Source organism: Chanodichthys erythropterus, chromosome 2 (genome assembly GCF_024489055.1).
Source record: "Chanodichthys erythropterus isolate Z2021 chromosome 2, ASM2448905v1, whole genome shotgun sequence".
NCBI lineage: Eukaryota > Metazoa > Chordata > Actinopteri > Cypriniformes > Xenocyprididae > Chanodichthys > Chanodichthys erythropterus.
Genome location: NC_090222.1, coordinates 15,520,491 through 15,540,781, shown reverse-complemented (window position 1 = coordinate 15,540,781; position 20,291 = coordinate 15,520,491). Strand labels below are relative to the sequence as shown.

The window sequence follows — 20,291 nt, the reverse complement described above, 5'->3', positions numbered from 1 at the left end:
TGGAAAAACAAATCGCGGTACACCCTAAAGTGATTATTAACTTTGATTTAACATAGTACCTTGAACCAGTCGTGGAGAAGAATTTTGCTTAATCGAATTCGCTGCTCTGGCTCTCGCTGGAGACAAGAACTAATCAAATGGCAGCATTCTGTGAAGAATGACAGAAGAAACATTGAGTATTACCTCGATCTTCACACCTGCTGTCTTTGATCATGTTATTCTAAAGCATCTCACTAGCTGGCTTTTCCTGTCTTGTGTCTTTGTTTTGTTTTGTATAATTTACAATTATAAATTGCTTTCTTCATTGAGATGAAGAGCTCACCTTCTGACAAGCCAGCTTTGGAGTAGTTGTGTGCATTGATCGTATGCAGGTCATCAGTATTGGGATAGTCCCCACACACCAGTGCAAACAGTAGAACACCAAGGGACCAGACTGTTGCTGGCTTCCCATTGTACTCGCCCTTCTCCTCATACTCCGGGGGGCAGTATTGATCAGTGCCTAGAGGAAAGAGATTTGCAGTACCACAGCAGATTTTTTAGGAAATCGTTTGCACTTAGTGATATGCATATGATTCCCAACAGTAGTTCCCATTTTATGGCTTGAGGTATAATACATACCAGTAAATATCTTGTAGGCTGATTTCTTAAGGAGCTCGCCACACCCAAAGTCAATTAGCTTGACTTCATGGGTCTCTTTATTGATCAGCAGATTTTCAAGTTTAATATCGCGGTGTAAAACACCACGGTGGCAACACATGTATGCAGCTTGTGTTGCCTGGCGCATGACGACACGAGCTAAGCCTTCATCAATGCTGCCTCCTTGGTGTTCCGCAAAATCAAACAAGTCCTCACAGGGTGAAGGACGCTCCAGTACCATAATATAATAGTCATGCTGGTCCTGCCAGTCCAGTAGTTGGATTATTTCTGGAACACTAGGGCCTCTGTTTGCGAGGATGAGCAGTGCAACCACTAGTGGGAGGGGCTTGGAATGACATGGCTAGAGGAAATACAATTTTTATGATGGTTAGATGGATGTGGTTTCCCAAATTAGGAAGTAAGTATTGCCAATGGCAGTTTGTCTATTGAAAAATCAGCTATAGTAATGTGAGATGTTTTAAACTGAAAAGAGAGCAAAGAAAAATAGAGAGCACAGCCTACTTACAATACTGATGTATTCCAAATCCTCTGTCTTTGTGACAATTTTCACTGCCACCTAATAACAAAACAATAAACCAAGATTTGTCAAAGAAAGATTAACAGTTAATATAAATAATCAGGTAATTATTAAAACAGGTAATATTAATCCAATCCAGATGAATCTGCTAGCCAGATATTGTAAGTAAAAAAGAAACCTTAAAGCCATCCAGCAGTCGACTCCCCTCATACACAGCTCCAAAGGTCCCTTCACCCAGTATGTCGCCGATCACATAGTGACGGGAATTGATTACTATTATATAAAAAACAAGATTAGTTTTTCATGAAATATCAAGCACTGACTGCAATGTCCTGCAGGACGATGCTAGAAAACTATTTTAAACAGCATATGTCCAATTCTTGTTTAAAGAATTAACAAGTGATATTACAATAGATTGATTTACTGTAGTATCAAAAGAATGTGTGTGTTGGTTTTGTGGCAGTAAACTTACCCACAGTTGTCTTTTCGTTATTCTCCAGTTGTCTTGTCAGAGGTGACATGGAGACCTCTGTGGGACTAACTGAAGTTTGGTCGACGTCGATGCTCCAGTTGGAAGGGGGGCAACAGACTGGAGTCTGGGCGATGTCAGCACTCCAGTCTGACGTGGTGAGTATTGGAGTCTGGGTAACGTCAATGTTCCAGTCTGACACGGTGCATGCTGGAGTCTGGGTGATTTCAATGCTCCAGTCTGATGCAGTGCGTGTTGGAGTCTTGGTGACGTCAGTGCTCCAGTTTGACAATGTTCTGGCTGGAGTCAGGTCAGCATCAAAGCTCCAGTTAGACGTGATGCGAAATGGAGTCTGGGTGATGTTAGTGCCACAGTCCGACGCAGTGCATACTGGAGTCTGGGAGACGCCAACACTCCAGTTTGATGCAATACGTGCTGGAATCTCTGTGACGTCAATGCTCCAGTCTGACGTGGAGCATGCTGGAGTCAGGCCGGCATTGAAGCTCCAGTCAGACGTGTTGCGAACTGCAGTCTGGGCGACATCAGCACACCAGTTTGATGCGGTGAAGACTGTAGTCAGGCTGGCATCGATGCTCCAGTTGGACAGGGTGTGAAGGACTGGAGTCTGGGCGATGCCAGCACTCAAATTTGATGCGGAGTCAAATGAAGTCTGAGCGACATTATCGCTGCATACTAGAGATTGGAGGACATCAGCATTAGGATGAACAGCAAGATGTTCTTCTGCTGCTGGAAGGACTTCTGGATGATTGTTTAAAGGCTCCTGATGATTGTGATTCTCTACACTACAAATGACTTGCTGTAGGAAACTCTGAACTAAAGAGAGGAAAGATGTCAATGTCAAAAATAAAATAATATTATTAATTGCATACTCAACATCTAAGCAGTTAATTATTATGACTTTTTGGAACCTTGCTCATTCCCTTAAAACATGGTCATTTACCACCAGGAATTATTCCAAATGGTACTGCGTCTGCCTCAGTGCCTTGAGCCTCTTCCTCTCTCTGAGCTGAGCTGGTCTTCCTGCTGTATTTTTGACCAGCTCTCCAACAAGAGGTCCACCTCCACAACCTGAACCTCGTTTTCTTTTTAGAGGTGTCCTCCTTCCTCCCTTTCTTCTTTCCCCCACCCACATTCTCCTCTCCAACACTAACTGGATGTGGATGAGTTTCCACCAAACTGGTGGAAGATTGTGGCGATGTACCATGATGCAAATGTACACGCTCAAAATATTTTTCTTCCTCTTTGCAACGAGAGCTACACTGACCCATCGCTATTGTGATTTTAGCTGCAGATTGAGCAAAATGAGAGTTGCAGGACTTGTTGTCTTCACAGAATTTCAAGTCAAGCTCTGCAAAACATGACGACGTTCTTAATCTTGCTTGTGCTGCAACAATAGGCTACTAGTTTTTTGTAGGGCACAAAGCGACCATTTATTCCCTCTCCGATTGATTAATAAACGCTTTGACATGTAACGTTATCTATTTGTTTTCAAGTCGAATACAGACAAAAATAATGTAGTATTTGCATCTTTTACAAATAAATAATGTCTGTATAGGCTAAGTAGCGCGCGCAATTAACCTAAGTTATACTGATTAAAAACACCGGACCTTCCGCATTCACTTCGTAAACGTTTAATGATTAATTAATTATTATTATTTTTTTTTTATTATTTAAATCGTGTTTTCATCGCTGATGGTCTGTCATACAAAAACATATACATGCAATTACAATTAGTACTGACATGGTTATTATAAAGTACCTACTTCATTTAATGTCATACTTGAATAGCTACTACTTCACTACTCTGGATCAAGTTTTTAAGGAAAACTCTTTTACAAAATTAAACCCGTTCCACGGTGGCATTCACAATAACAAAACAATAATTTAAAAATCTAATCTTATCATCAAATTTAGATTTAACACTGACAAAACTTGCGTTATCAGTGATCTCATAGGTACAGCCCACTCAAAAGTCACGTGACTCACCTTTTTCAACTCCGCACCTATGTTTACTCACGTGTCTTCCATTGTCACGACGTATGCAGTCTGTAAACGAGTCTTGCGCTTTTACTGGTTATAGATGACTATCGATTTCATGTGCTCACTGATGATAAACATCCGTCGTTGATTTCTATGTGGGAGTCCGAGCTTTCGTCCTCCAACCTGTGCTGACTTGTCCTGGACATGGACGTGGTGGATGAGAGTCCGTCTGTTAAGGCTCTCATAAGTAAAGTTCTTGAAAATCACAAGAGCAGCAGACCTGATTCTTCTCTCTTACTGAAGAATGGCTCTCAGTTTAAGAAGAACCTGGAAGCTGTAAGTGTATTTTTAAAATTGACAACACTTTGTACTTCTTGTGCCTTTAAAGTGTAAAATTTGTTTAAAGGCTGTTTTGCATATTGCTTAAAATAGTGGCTTTGAGAACAGCTGAAACTAATTCATTTCATTGGCCAGGCTGTAATATGAGATTGGTTAAAAGGAAACCTGTTGGGTGGGATTTTAAACCTTTTAATAAGGAGAACGTTTATAAGACAAAGACAGTGTCAATGCAAGATTTTTTTTTATAATAAGCAATATATAAAATAAATAATATGTGACTAGCTGACAAATTGATTTTTTTTTGTTTTTTTTTTTTTTGTTTGGGTGTGTGTGTGTATATATATATAATATATATGTATATATACAGTCAAACTAAAATGTATTCAGACACCTTGAACATTTCATTCATAATACAGTTTATTCACTATAGTTTTTTTTAAAAAAGGGTAATAAAATATTACACACACTTATAAAATATATAAAATATAATAAACACTTAGGCAAAACATGGTCAGGTCAAAGTGTCTGAATAATTTTTGTTTTCAAATTTTTATCAGTTTTACCGGTAGTCCACTGTATGAATAATTTTTGAGTATAATATGTCATTTTTTAGTATAATATAAACATATATATATATATATATATATATATATATATATATATATATATATATATATATATATAAAAAAAAAAATTAACTGATTTGTGTGTGTGTGTGTGTGTGTGTGTGTTTGTGTGTGTATATATATATATATATATATATTTTATATATATAATAATATATATAATATTTATTACAATAACTAATTTCTCAGAATATTTTTAAAACATTTTTAGCAGCTATTTAACAGTCAAATGATCCTGCAGAAATAATTCAATTCTGATTTGCTGCTCAAAACATTTCTTATTATTATCAATGTTGAAACCTGTTGTGCTGCTTAATATTTTTGAGGAACATACACACAGAAATATTCTGTTTTCATCAATTAATATTGGGTCATAATACTGAATGTTTAATAATTATAAAGTGGTACTGTAAAAAAAATGTAAGTTTAAAGTAGTTTTAGTTGAAATATAATTTCAACTACGTGAATACTAATATGTAATGCATTATTATATATAATATATTCAAATATTCAGTTTTGTTTGCTTTTATTTTAGACCACAGAAGAAGACTTTTCCTAAAATGCAAATTTGACATGTAAATAAATAGAGTTTGTACAAGTGCTCAAAATAATGTATGACTCACTTTAATTCTTTTGAGTCTTTTATTCAAAGAAAAATAACTAAATTAGCTTTCAGTTCATGTTGTGTTGCTGTTCTCTGCATTATATATAGTATTAACAAATGGCCCCTATCGTTTTATGGTTGCTTCAACACAAATTGTAGACATGGGGGTTAAGAGCTGCTGATTACACTGACTACAAAAATGACTTCACTGTGTTTCCCCAACGTCCCACATGAGTCAATTAGCAAAAGTACACAATGAGTGATGGACAATCAGGTTTTCGCTACAGGCTGCTTCGCTTTGTTTAACTTTGGTTTCTTCTGAGGCACATTGCTGTCAGCAACCTGTTATTCTAAAAATTATTTTGATAATATAGATTTTATTGCTTATATGGTCATTTGTTTCGTAATCTGTACATGTGCTAAGTGGATGTGTCAATGTCAACTGCTCTGAACTTCTAATAAAGTGATGTTTTTTTTAATTGGAAAAGCTAGATATGATGTTAATATGAATGCATATTTCATGTAAAACTCATAGATGCTGTTTTAAGATAAGAAACAGCAGACAAAGTGTATTGTCTCAGGACACAGAGCTGTATTGTTTTTCAGATGTTTAACCTCTTTCTCTCTCTATGCTAGATTATATCTCAGAAGCAGCCACCTGAGTCCATCCGCTGTTCAAATGCAGGACAGTCTAGACACAAGGTATAACAGGCTTTTAACTCCCGCCGTTGCCCTCAGCACTTCAGTGACTTGAAAATCTGGTTGTTTCACGGTGTCATAGTGTAATTCATTGGATGGATAGATCGGGGTTATTGTCAGCACTTGTTCTAGATTGCATAATTTCTAAGATACAGCTTCCTATCCAACTGAGAGCTTGATAACACATCATGAAAAACATATGTAGTGTAGATACGTTGTTTATTTTGTATATTTTGAGGCAATGCAGGCAAATAGTGTTTCATTTTTTAAACTTGTCTCCTGTTTCTGTCCTGACAATGTCAACATTTTCCACTTTATTGTGATTAAGAATATTCTCTATGTGTTGTGAAGGCTTGCGTGAATAATGTGCCGTGTGCTGGCCGAGCACTGAGGAATGCTTTCTTATCCAATGGCCAGGATAACTGGAAAGCACATATTAAACTGGCAAGAATCATCAGGTATTTTTTATTGCATTATTGTGTGTTTGCCAGTTATATATAAAACATACCCTAGTGAAAAAATCTATACCAAAATGCATTTAAAATACATTTATTTCATACTAAGTATAGTACAATATCCCTTGAGACTTATTGATATAAATATTATAATTAAACTTTATTTGAAGTACTTCTTAATTGCACATTTCTTAATATTAAGCCTAATATTAAGAAATGTGCAATTATCACTAGTAGTAAGGATAGTATGATCACTGTATAATATCAGTCTTTAAATGCACAATATTTAAAGTGTACCTAAAGTATACTTGTAATAGTCCCATTTTAGTACAATCAAATATTATACTGTACTTAAGTGTTTAAATGTTTTTAAAGAGTGCATTAAGTACAAAATAAGTTGTTCCAATTTAGCAGCCTTTAAGTATACCAATATAGTACACCAAAAGTACAATTGCAGGGTATTTATATTAAGCACATAAATATGCAAATGCATTTGTAGTATACTTAGCATAAAATAAATGCATTTCAAATACATTTTAGTATATTTATTTTTCACTAGGTTAGCCTTAGGGTGCGTTCACACTTGTCATGTTTGGTTCGATTAAAACGAACCCTGGTGCGATTGCTCAGTTAGTGCGGTTCATTTGAACATATGTGAACGCTGCCATCCGAACCCTGGTGCGCACCAAACAAGCGGACCGAGACCGCTGAAAAGATGGGTCTCGGTCCGCTTCCAAACGAACTCTGGTGCGGTTCGAATGATATATGAACGCAACACGGACCAAAGACATGTAACCGAACCAAAAACAGGAAGTAGAGACCCTAAAAAGGACAGAATCCTCACGCATGTCGGTTTTTCTCGTCGAGTTTGCTCATCACAGGCATCAAACTCCACGCAGCAGATCGTTTGTGTGTGTGACGAATGGATTCCCGTTGGTGTTTTGACTACTTTACACATTTTATAAGCTCTTCACGAGTTCCCAACTGGCCAAAATACCATCACATGCAGGCTACGCCCCGCTACGCACACACAACGAGCGCATTTACCTCAGCAAACAGCATTGTTTTGGATGTTCGGTAAGTTCTGTCTCAAAATAGGCATTACGTCATAAAATCCGACCAATCACGTCGTGAATGTATCCCTATGCCTTAAGGTTCGGTATCTTTTGGTTCGGTGATAAAATTGCCAATCTGAACGCTAACCGGACCAGGACTAAATGTTTTTTTTTTTTTTTCTTTGGTCCGGACCAAATGAACCAAACGAACCGAACTACAAGTGTGAACGCACCCTTAAGGGCAGTTCACAACAAGGAAAATAACTGTAGCTATAAAGTTTTAATAATCTAATTCTCTAACAATATGGAAGTCCACACCACATCTCTACAGGTATAATGATAATGAAACCGAGGAAAAAGTATTAGTAAGTAGTAGTTTACTACAAAGTTGTAAAGAATAAAAAATAGTTGAAAAAGTCAATGTGACTACAGTGGTTCAACCTTAATGTTATGAAGCAACCAAAATACTTTTTATGTGCAAAAACAAAACAAAAATAACGACTTTATTCAAAAACTTCATCTCTCCCCTGTCATTCTCCTACACTAACGTTCAGTGTTTCCAGGTTCTACATCAGAATGCCGGCTCAGTATTGGCCGACGCTGTTCACATGAGCAGCAAGGCGCATGCGTGTGATGCTAACGCAGGAGCAGGCCAATAATGACTCGCCAATAATGGGAGCGCTGAATGTTAACAGTGTAGGAGAAGACAGGGGAATGACACAGCAGAGATCTGTTTGATGACAGAAGTACTGCAGCACAGTGCTGAGATATAAAGTTAAGGAAAGTTATATGTCTACCTCAGATTTAACGTTTAAATTGTACATGAGAACCGGGGAATAATGTTATAATCTTGTTCACTGTAGAGAAAGCTGCTTACATGTAGGCTACACAGGGAAAGTAACAGTGAAGACATTAAATTAAAAAGGAAAACACAACTTTTGTGTCTTTATCAGCTTTTCTGCATATGAACTGGCCCTGATAATCATCACACATGCACTTGCTGCTTGTTCCGTTCCTGTAAATCCGTTTTAATGAATGAATGACTCTCTCTATCCATCGCTCTGCTCTTTGTCAACACGCGCTTGCACCACCTGCTGGTGATGTCGGCTAACAGCAGATGGAGATTGTGCTCAATACTCAGAATATTGAAATACTCAGAATATTGAAATACTGACTGCTTAAGTATACAACCATGTTGAATTTCAGCTCATAAAAATGCAAACCCTAAAAATACAATGCATTAAATTACAAGCACGGTTAATGCAATGCATTTTTTTTCAGTTAGTGCAATTTAACAAAGCTTCTTGTTTCAAAAACATATGGCATTAGTTTACTTCCAGGGGTGTACTTGTGAATTTACAAGGGTAAATATAGAACTGGTTGTTTCCGAAAGTACTGTACAGTGCTTCGTTTACACTTTACTTTAAAAATTATGTCTATAAAGGGAAATATTTTATGTATTTGAGGTCTGAATAGTGGGAATGGTGCAGAGAGGGCAAACAGTTTGCAGTTCAGCTCAGTATTGCCATCTAATCCCAATATTGTCTTAAAAAGCCTGCATAGCACCTCATCTTTTATAACAGGATATTTTGACCAAAATTAGATTTTGGTAAAATGTTGCAACAATATGTTAACTTTTTTTGTGAAAAATTACAGTTTTGGACATATAAGGTAAAAAAAAAAACTTAAATAACTACAAATGAGCATGTAAAGCAAATATCTTTTAAAAAAAAATCAGTGCGGATCATGTCCCCGCCTCACGCAATGTTCTCACCTTTTTTTCCCCCTTACCTGTTTGCATCCCTGCTATTAAAAAGAACAACTGCACATAAGTTCACAAATATACTTGAAATTGGTTATCGTGTTCTTATAGTTATTATTTTAGAATAAATGTAAACATGCTTGAAGCACTTATTGATAAATATACTTTTTTTGAAATAAAATTAGATATATTTCAGATTCTGCAGTGTTTTAAGTCACTAATTAAATTGGATGTACAGTACATCATTAATTTATGAAATATTACATGAATTAACTTTTTATTAGTTGGAATTTACCAGTTTATTAACAATGTCACATTAGCAATACCTACATGATTTAAAATGAATAAAAAGGTGCAACTAGTTTATAAATTGTCTTTTTTTTAAAAAAACAATCAGCAAAATATCATCCAATCGTATTTTTTTTTTTTTAATGAAAGCATAAACATTTTCATAATGGTTTTGTTTTGGTTAATAAAATCAGCCTTTAACATTTCATGTAACACTTTCGTCTTTATCCTGTTCTCATCTGTCATATTCTCAGGAGGACATGTACTGGTCTGGAGCTGGTGGAATGGCTGATGGATCATTTTGCATTTATCCAGAACAGGGAAATGGCTTCTAAAATCTGGAACATTCTCCTGGACTTGGGTATTCTGCTTTCAGGTACACATACATGATAAAACAATTACTGTGAATGATCAGATCGCTCCTTCAGTATAAAGACGAGGCACAAGCAGACGCTGTAATGTTTGGATGATTTATTATATGGAATTATATGCATTTTGAATCTGCAACACAGCCTGGTTCCCTGTGAGGTGCCTGACTAGAAAATAACATTTGCATAAGCTTTATCTAGACAGCTTTATGTCAGATGTTTAACTCTGTTGTGCCCCTGTTGTGTCCAGTGGAGCAGAACAATGTCTTTGAGGACTCCAGGTCTTTGTACCAGTTCACCTTTGAGGAATGTGAGGCCCAGAGCTGTGATTTCAGAAATCAGGTCAACTGGCCGAGTGCAGTACATCTGCTGCTACAGCTGGTCCCATACGTGCAGCTTCGCAGTGGAACCCACAAGCGGTGAGCATACGGTTACACATAAAGCTTAATGATAGTGTTTTTTCTTAAGTCAAAGGTCATTAAATATCTTGTCCCTCAGGATTGTAAAACTTAATAGCTTTTAATTTACTATCCAGTGCTAACAGAACGTGCTTGGACCTGTAAACAACCATTACTGATTACCTAAGCAGAGCTAAACTTACATAAAAGAGGCGTTAAAGTACTATGGAAGTTGTGAACATTTACCCTTTGGGTTGTTTTTCTTGGTTTGGGATCCAAAAGATTATTTTGGAGGCTAAAGTTTTACATCCTATCTCTCTCAGTGGACCTTAACTGGGGGTCTGGGATTGGGCAAAATTCAGATCTTAAGAGTTGTCGGAACAAATTTCAATTCGAGTCTTTAGTGTTTGAAGTAGGACTAATAGTGGGAAATTAAGAGTTCTTCCATCCTGTTCCATAAATCTGTCTGTCTGTCTGCCTGCCTATGAACTTTCAAACTTCAGACTTTAACTTTTTGTTTGTTTGTTTTACACTTTCAAATGCTGACAAGCTAATGGAGTGCAACAGTGCCCTCCCACTTTTTCAGCTGTGTTGGTTCCGGAAGTATTTTTTCTATTCATTTTTCCCATACGGATTAAAAAAAAAAAAAACAACTTGCTACGAGATGAATCATAACATTATAAACTTTGATTTGAAGCAAAAGAGTATTCGGACAAAAATACAAAGGTACAAGACTGTGTACTTAACGGCTTTAGTGAGGGAAAGAACTACAATCCCATGAAGCATTGCGAACAACATAATCAAATTAAAAACGCGATGTAGAAATCTAAAACTATTCATTTAAATTCTTGATATTCTTATGTCTATAGAAACAACATATTTTAAGATTATTGCAAAAATATGCATATACATACAAATATTTAAGTATTTTTGAGAGCGTTGAGAGATTGACTCGATTACATCATTTGCAGTGCTTCATGGGAGTAGGCGGAGCTAAAGAGCTCTTTTGGCACTGTTTGCTTGTTTAGACTCTCTGATTGGTGGAAATTTCTGTACAGCATCATGTGTAATGTAGTTTGGTGTCTTCCAAAGGTTGTTAACCATGGCTTTTACATACAGGTAAACACTTTTCAAGACAATAAATACACAATTGAGACGATGAATGCCTGTATTGACTCATAATTTGCCTCTGAATAGCGCTGGCTCCGTGGGTGTGGCCGCATTAGCAGATAATGAGCAGAATCACGGACTTCTGACATGTCTCTTTTCATACAGATTACATAAGCACAGAATTTTTTTTCGATATGACTTACACGATTTAAATCGCGACATGAGTGTAATTTTTTTGTGATTAGTATTCACTAAGTTATAGTTTATTTTCTGAGAACTATCAGATTAGACTTTGTTCAGAGGGAGAGGACAGATCATGCATCATTTTAGTTTTCTTTATTTTACAAAAAGCACAACATTTTGTTTTTACTCTGAGTGTATACAAATAAAAAAGGTATTCTATTTCAATTGAATACCAAAAGCTAGTTTCAATTGATATATTACTTATGTCTCTATGACAAAAAATGGAGTATTTTAAGTCTGTTTTGCTGCAAGTTGAAAAAAAACTGCAAAACGCTCCGGCGCGTTTTCAGACCTCAGGGAGTTAAAGGTGCGGTAAGTAGTATTTGAACTACGCTGTTGGACATTGTTGATATTTGAAATCAACCCAAACAAACCCACCCCTCTCTTCATTGCTCCACCTTCAAAACTCACAATACAATCCTAACCACCCTGCTCCGAGTCGGTTTCAAACCCCGGCCCGATCTCTGCTGGCATGTGAGGCAAATGCACTACCAATGAGCTAAACACCTCATTCTCTAGCAGCTGTCAGTGTGCAGTAGTTTACCGATAGATGGCCAGTGTTACACACATAATGCGAGTGGATTTCTGTTTATCACAGCTGACGCGCAACAAAATGTTTCACGAAAAATAAAGCGCAGATGATGAACGAATGACAAGGAAGCACAAAAAATGAACATAAAGTACACAAGAGTAAATACAAAGTGTTTGTTGTTAGACGCCAACAGCACAGCAGCTCAAAACAAACAAAACGCAGTATTACTCGCATGCGAAGCAGAATCAAAGCAGCCTCCTCGTCTGTTTTCAGGCCTTCCCACTTAGCTCTGTCCAGCACTAGAAAGCTTTTCTAATATAAACGCGGGTCCTAAAACGTTTTGCCCAGGCATAAACCTTCATTCCAGTGATATTCTTTTGAGATTTTGTATTGTGTCCCATCTCTCGTTCTGCAGGTTTTTTTTTTCCTTTCTTATTTTCAAATCTCCCTTTTGCTCGTTCTCTGTCCTCGACCGTCATACGCCCCCTAATGCTGATTGGTTACACATTTGTTGTTGGTATCGGCCCGACTAACTTCCAAACAGTGTATTTGAAATATTACTGAGTTCCCCTTTAAAAATAGTAATTTTCAAAATAAGTTGAAATAATGTGGGCTCACGGCTTTAGCTGTCTGAAAAGTTATCATTAAAAATCAATTTGCCTATGGAGAAAATAAATACAAAGTTTTTACTTCTCCAACTGTACCCCATCCAGTTCGCACCTGCCCGCTCCAATCGCGATGCAAACCCAGGCCCATCGGCATGGGAGTCAGACGCTCTAACAAGGAGGCTAAAGGCTGCAACCTCTAGCATGAGTTACTAGAACACCTCTTGAGATCAGGGGAGTGAGGTTTACACGCACAGCACTTCCCAGTCTACGTCTGTTACACTCACCCCCTAAACCTCACTCCCATCTGGGTCACGGCACCAATGTAGCCCCTCTAGTTCGCACCTGCCCGCTCTAAGTGGGACGCGAACCCGGGCCCGTCCACATGGGAGGTGGGCACTCTAACAAGGAGGCTAAAGACTGCAGTCTCTACTAGCATCAGTCGCTAGAGCACCTCTTGAGATCAGGGGAGTGAGGTTTAAGCTCCGGGTATACTTCGGCCATCCAAATTCGTGCACAGTCCGGATGATGTAATTTTCGTCATGCGGAGAGCTCACGGCCGGCCGCACACCCTGTCCGTGCGCAGCCCAAATTTCAAGACCGCACGGACAGTCCGCGTGCAACAGCGCATGCGCCAGCAGTACAGAAGAGTCCACCAGGTGGCAATACGCACAGTATTGAGCATAGTGTTCAGCCATCGAAGAAGAGTGTTAAAAGACCGGTTTAAAAACAACACACTTGAAAAAAACTGAAAAACACAACAATGGACGGCAAACTCAACAAGCGTTTGTGCGAAGAGATTAGAAAATAGCCACATTTGTACAATTCATGTTTGAAAGAATACAAAGACATGTTTAAGGTGGCAAATTCATGGAGGGAGATAAGCAAAAATAGTGGAAAGGATGAATTTTGCCGACAGCGATGGAAGAATCTTCTCAGTGCTGCCCTCCGATGTCTGGTACAGCATAGAAAAAAATATACTGCGCATGTGTCGAACGTGATCATCCGCGCGCATCCATGGTGTAGTATACTTTGAAAGACGCGCAGACAGGACTGCGTGCGTGACGCATCCGGCCGCGGAAAGTATACCCGGGGCTTTGCACGCACAGCACTTCCCAGCCTACGTCTGTTACACAACCTGACTGTTGAAATCTATGAACAAATTTTGTCTTAACAGACAGTCCATTTTCTTGATAAAGGTGCCCTAGAATTAAAAATTGAATTTATATTGGCATAGTTAAATAACAAGAGTTCAATACATGGAAAAGAGTTTCAAACTCCATTGTTTCAATCTCATTTGTTTAAAAGACCTCCAAAGAACAGGCGAATCTCAACATAACACCGACTGTTACGTAACAGTTGGGGTGTACGCCCCCAATATTTGCATAATGCCAGCCCATGATTGAGGTATAACACAAGGGCAGTTAGTATTACACAAGGGCAGAACGTCTGGATGTGCACTGCTGAATAATCAGACTAGGTAAGCAAGCAAGGAAAACAGCGAAAAATGGCAGATGGAGCAATAATAACTGACATGATCCATGATAACATGATATTTTTAGTGATATTTGTAAACTGTCTTTCTAAATGTTTCGTTAGCATGTTGCTAATGTACTGTTCAATGTGGTTAAAGTTACCATCGTTTCTTACTGTATTCACAGAGACAAGAGAGCTGTCGCTATTTTCATTTTTAAACACTTACAGTCTGTATAATTCATAAACACAACTTCATTCTTTATAAATCTCTCCAACAGTGTAGTGTTAGCCACAGAGCATACTATCAAACTCATTCAATATCAAATGTAAACACCCAGATAAATACAATACTCACACAATCCGACGCATGCCTTCAGTATGCATGACGAACACTTTGTAAAGATCCATTTTGAGGGTTACATTAGCTGTGTAAACTTTGTTTATGCTGTGATAGAGTCGAGAGCTCGGGAGGGGGCGGAGACCGCGCGATTTAAAGGGGCCGAAAAACCTGAAATTGGCTCGTTTCTAAATATGCCTTAAAATAGGCAGTTAAAAAAATGAATTTAAAAAATTCTATGGGGTATTTTGAGCTGAAACTTCACAGACACATTCAGGGGACACCTTCGACTTATATTACATCTTTTAAAAAAAAGTTCTAGGGCACCTTTAAATCAAGCCTTAATCACCTTTAGTTCTAGCAGGTCACGTCAGTCAAGCTCGCATCAGCTGACTCTCAGCTGATCCACGTCTATGAATACAATGACTATCACAGCATACTATATATAAGGTCCAGTATTATCAGCAGCTATTGCGTTGATCAGGAGCTAATTACCCTCCTCCATCCCCAGCTCCTTCTCTCATCCAGTCAGGATTTGGCCTTCTGATTTCCCTTTGAATCAGACTCATTTCTCGAATTATGTTGTACATTAAATTATTGAACATTAATGATACCTGCAATACATTTATGTTTGTTCTGTTTACCCTACGGGGGTTATCGTTGTTCTCCCTGCTCTTATCCGTGCTAGGCTGCATTACAGTGGCCCAGTAGTGCACAACACAAAGAAATTAAAAAAGCAAACATAAGTTTACAACACAACGAAATCAAGCCACAACACAACGGAAATGCTCCCAACCACTAGGGGGCTTACAGAGCTCGGTAAAGTTAGTTTTCCTTTCCACTGTTCTATAGAGTCGGCAGTAATATCAATACCATGATTAGTTTGAACAGTATGTAAACATTGTATATCGACATGAAATATTAATTAAAAAATCATCTACATGCAAAATAGCTTCATATTTATACCTGTGAATGATTTGACACATAGACTGTAAACACGCTACCACTGTGCATGGTGAAGGGAATGTCTGCCAATTCCACCAAGTGGTTAAAATGTATAATTTGTATTTATTAAAATTACTTATAACATTTAAAAACAGACATACTGTATTCAAATTCCAAAGCTTGTCAGTCTTACCAACAGGAAGTAACAAGCTTTGGAATTTGAACATGTCTGTTTTTAAATGTTAAACAAAGTCATTGTAATGAATACAAATTATACGTTTTAACCACTTGGTGGGATTGGCAGACGTCCCCTTCATCATGCGCTGTATCGCATCAAATCATTCACAAGTATAAATATGAAGCTATTGTGCACGTAGTTGATTTTTAATTAATATTTCATGTCGATATACAATGTTTAAATACTTAAAACTAATCATGGTGTTGATATCTTTGTAAGACTGTCGACTTTATAGAACAGTGGCAAGGAATAGTAATATTACCGAGCTCTGAGAGCCCCCAAGTGGTCGGGAGCATTTCTGTTGTTGTGGCTTTATTTCGTTGTGTTGTGGCTTGTTTCCGTTGTGTTGTGGCTCGATTTTGTTGTGTTGTGGCTTTATTTCGTTGTGTTGTAGCTTGTTTCCGTTGTGTTGTGGCTCGATTTTGTTGTGTTGTGGCTTTATTCCATTGTGTTGTGGCTTTATTCCGTTGCATTGTGGCTTTATTTCGTTGTGTTGTGAACTTATGTTTGTTTTTGTTTTTTTATTTCGTTGTGTTGTGCACTACTGGGCCACCATTCTGCATGGATGTGCAGGCAGTTCTCTTCCAGAACAGAACCATATGGCACCAGTGTGATGCTAACTTCAGGATTGGACTACAAAAATACGTCATCACTGCAGCACTCAATGATGACAGATTTTTCATTTTTGGATGAACTATCCACATAAAAAAATACAATAGGCAAATGGGACTTAACATAATCTGCAAACCATGTTTAAAAAAAAAAAAAAATCAATGACCTGTAATCTGGACAGGGCTTGTCGATGATTAATGCTAAATGTGGCTGGGAAATCTAATTTACAGTCATCATTCAGGATCTTTTTGTGTGCAAACTAATGTAGTAACGTCAGCTGCAGTTCCAGCATTCACCAGCAGATGTCTGTGTGACAGTATGCCTCTGAGTGCAGGACATACAAATGATTTTGCTCCAGGCTCTGTCTGTCTCACTTTCAGATATTCAGACATACTCAACCTGCTCAGAGTGTGCCTCATTTCTTTTGACCTTCCTCGGGCTGTCAAAGCACATCTCATCAGTTCACAGACATGTGTAAGATGCAAGCTATCCATCTGTTCTCTTACTGCCTCTGCAGTTTTTGTTTGTGCATTTGGCTTTATTGATGTATATATTTTGTAGCCAGAGAAAATGGTGGCAGGGCAAGTTGAAATCTGAAATACTGGCCTGACCAGAAAAAGACCTTACTGTTTAGCCTGGCTTGCAGGCTTGACCTCTTATGAGCCACAAAGAATTTGTGCAGGGCCTCAATTAATTAGATCAATGACGTTTAGCACTTTAGTACACAGTACGTAATCAGGGGGTCAATGGACGCAAATGGAAGTTGAGCTATAGGTCGTGTCTCTGCATCATTTCCTGTCTGCTGGGAAAGTCGGTCAGGCTTTGTCTAGGCAGGATGTCCATTTTAGCGAGATCAGACCTGTTTTTAGGTCCCTCTTTCTGCAACTCCATATGGCCTGATTAAGCTTTTGAGACAGTGCAAGCTTTTTCAGTGTGACATTAAAGGATTTGTTTTGCCTTATAGAGTTGTCAGATGGTGAATTCATGTTTTTCATGTGATTTTGAAAAACTTTTATACCAGTAAAAAGTAATAAACATATTTTTCTTACACCTTGGAGTGTACACATCTTAATAATTAAAAAAGTTTTTAAATTATACATTACTGCTGTTCAGAAGTTTTTTTTTTTGTGTGTGTGTGTGTGTGTGTGTGTGTGTGTTTTTAAAAGAAGTTTGTGTAAAATTTGTGAGGATGTATTGATAGAAATGCAATATAATATACATAACTATGTTTTTAGTGGTGTATAAAGACCTTACATAATGAACCGTTATGTTTTTATTACCTTAGAATGAGCCATTTATATCTACATACACCACGGGTCCCCCCTCCATGTCAAGTCATCATTTTGCACCATCATGTTTCTACAGCAGCTCTTAACGGACAAACACTCTACAGAGCGTGTTTAGTCACTATGTTGTTGTTGCTCTAAATCGTTCATGTTTGTAGATGCAGCTTGCATCGTCACTGCGTTGAATACGCACAAAGTAGTAGTAGTAGTCGTCTGATTTATTAGAAGCAGAGACTGTTCTTTGTTAAAAGTAAGAAGAAACCTATTGCTTCACACAGGCTACTCTCTGCTGTGTTAGACGACGACATCTTTGTCTAGTGTTGGCCAGACGGCCACTGTAGCTTCTCCGAAAGGGAGGGGTGCGAGGGGTGTGCGCTGTTAGTTGCAGTTTGCAACCTCACAGCTATATGCTGCTAAAATTTACACATTGCACCTTAAAATCAAGGCTGCATTTATTTGGATAACACTTTATTTTGGTCCCCTTTAGACATTCTGTTAACTATAAGCAAAGACTTTAGATATACAAGAGCTGCATCTCATTTTTTAGGCTGCGTCCTCTAGAGGTCACGTTTGAAGGCTGCATATGTCATCAAGGCAGTCTCATTTAAAGGTGCCCTAGAATCAAAAATTGAATTTACCTTGGCATAGTTGAATAACAAGAGTTCAGTACATGGAAATGACATACAGTGAGTCTCAAACACCATTGTTTCCTCCTCCTTGTGTAAATCTCATTTGTTTAAAAGACCTCTGAAAAACAGGCGAATCTCAACATAACACCGACTGTTACGTAACAGTCGGGGTGTACGCCCCCATTATTTGCATATGCCAGCCCATGTTCAAGGAATTACACAAGGGCAGCCAGTATTAACGTCTGGATGTGCACAGCTGAATCATCAGACTAGGTAAGCAAGCAAGAAAAACAGTGAAAAATGGCAGATGGAGCAATAATAACTGACATGATCCATGATTACATTATATTTTTAGTGATATTTGTAAATTGTCTTTCTAAATGTTTTGTTAGTATGTTGCTAATGTACTGTTAAATGTGGTTAAAGTTACCATCGTTTCTTACTGTATTCACAGAGACAAGAGCCGTCGCTATTTTCATTTTTAAACACTTGTATAATTCATATAGAATTCATGTAAACACTGTATAATTCATAAACACAACTTCATTCTTTATAAATCTCTCCAACAGTGTAGCATTAGCCCGTTAGCCGCAGAGCACTATCAAACTCATTCAGAATCAAATGTAAACATCCAAATAAATACTTTACTCACATGATCCGACGCATGCATGCAGTATGCATGACGAACATCTTGTAAAGATCCATTTGAGGGTTATTAGCTGTGTGAATTTTGTAAATACACTGTATTATAGTTGAGAGCTCGGGTGGCAGGGAGCGAGCAATTTAAAGGGGCCGCAGCCTGAATCGGTGCATAGTTAATGATGCCCCAAAATAGGCAGTTAAAAAAATTATTAAAAAAAATCTATGGGGTATTTTGAGCTAAAACTTCACAGAAACATTCAGGGGACACCTTAGACTTGTAAAAACTGGTTCTATGGCACCTTTAAGAAAAGTAACAATTGGATTGCTAAGTAAGAGCAATAACAGTTAATTTTATTATGGTTACTTTTCTGAAATAAGACATTCCTGATGACGTATGCAGGGATGGGATGAAAGGGAGAAAGTGCAATGCTCAATATGGTGGAATAAGTCTTCTAAATAAAAGAGTCAATCGGCAATTGGTTAAGTCATTGCATCTCTGCTGCCTTTAGAAACTCCGGTTGCTATTGAAACAGTCAGTGTTCTGAAATGCACACTTATGACTGCAAATGCACATTGACTGGTCCAAGCTAAAAAATGTCTTGAATTTGAAAAATTAATTTTGTTTTGTCATGATTTGAGCATTTAGAATCAAAACTTATGAGACAGTTGTTGTCATATTTTATTGGTGATTTCAAATGTAAAATGTAATCATAAGCTCGGTGAACAGCTTTGGAGAATTTGGTTTCCCGTTTAAAAAGATAAGAGCTGTACTTGCACGACTGAAATAGCTGCGCTGAGTGAAATACTGTAACTTCCCTCAATGAGACTTTGCTCTAAGTAAATTTGCGTCTACATGTCAACTAATAGAGTATTAGTAGACTGTCTGCTTAATATCTGCTAACACTTTATTTTGATGCTCCCCCAACTGACTACATTGCAAGTAAATATCAACTTATTCTATTAACGCTAACATGTTACTATGCTAACTCTAAACCTACCCCTAACAGTCTACTAATACTCAACTAATACTCCAATGAAAATTAGTTCACATGTAGGCACAGCGTCACTTATAGTCTATAGAGGACCATCAAAAAAAATGTGACATTTATTGGATCAAAATACAGTAAAAACAGAATTATTGTTTGACTTTATTACTTCAGTCTTCAGTGTCACATAATCCTTCAAAAAAGTTGTTTTAAGCAATATTGAAAAACAATTTGCTGCTTAATTTATTTGTGGAAACCATGATACAGTTATTTTCTTTCATTATTCAGGATTCTTTGAAGAAATTAAAATTTGAAAGAAAAAAACAGCATTTATTTGAAATGGAACTTTTTTAAGAACTATGTAAAAGTCTGATCATATTAATGCATCCTTGCTGAATACAAATATTAAAGG

General features: G+C 37.6%; 2 protein-coding genes across 4 annotated transcripts in view; one reads left to right on the top strand and one right to left on the bottom strand.

The window, feature by feature from the left end:
• Positions 1–18: 18 nt before the first annotated feature.
• LOC137031405 (serine/threonine-protein kinase pim-3) lies at positions 19–1,803 on the bottom strand. Its single transcript, XM_067402373.1, has 6 exons — positions 1,647–1,803; positions 1,353–1,447; positions 1,163–1,213; positions 619–997; positions 323–499; positions 19–148 (listed from the first exon to the last, which is right to left on the bottom strand). Exons 1-6 carry the CDS (start codon positions 1,693–1,695, stop codon positions 48–50), a joined length of 852 nt encoding a protein of 283 aa, XP_067258474.1. The 5' UTR covers positions 1,696–1,803; the 3' UTR covers positions 19–47.
• A 1,898-nt stretch (positions 1,804–3,701) lies between these two features.
• Positions 3,702–20,291, top strand: part of rapgef5b (Rap guanine nucleotide exchange factor (GEF) 5b) — an 84,057-nt gene continuing 67,467 nt past the window's right edge. For 2 of the 3 annotated variants that reach the window (XM_067402371.1, XM_067402367.1), the window contains exons 1-5: positions 3,702–3,980; positions 5,850–5,915; positions 6,264–6,370; positions 9,727–9,848; positions 10,091–10,259. In XM_067402371.1, the coding sequence (XP_067258472.1) occupies positions 3,849–3,980; positions 5,850–5,915; positions 6,264–6,370; positions 9,727–9,848; positions 10,091–10,259 (596 nt within the window). In that variant the 5' untranslated portion in view covers positions 3,702–3,848. The remainder of the gene's footprint in view (positions 3,981–5,849; positions 5,916–6,263; positions 6,371–9,726; positions 9,849–10,090; positions 10,260–20,291) is intronic. The other variant, XM_067402372.1, reaches the window with a different exon arrangement.

Coding starts and splice junctions, on each gene's coding strand:
- LOC137031405 (XM_067402373.1), bottom strand. CDS start 1,695: ATGTCACCTCTGACAAGACAACTGGAGAATAACGAAAAGACAACTGTG. Junction 1,214..1,352: donor GACTGCTGGATGGCTTTAAG/GTTTCTTTTTTA, acceptor TTTTGTTATTAG/GTGGCAGTGAAAATTGTCAC. Junction 500..618: donor AGCCTACAAGATATTTACTG/GTATGTATTATA, acceptor TCTTTCCTCTAG/GCACTGATCAATACTGCCCC.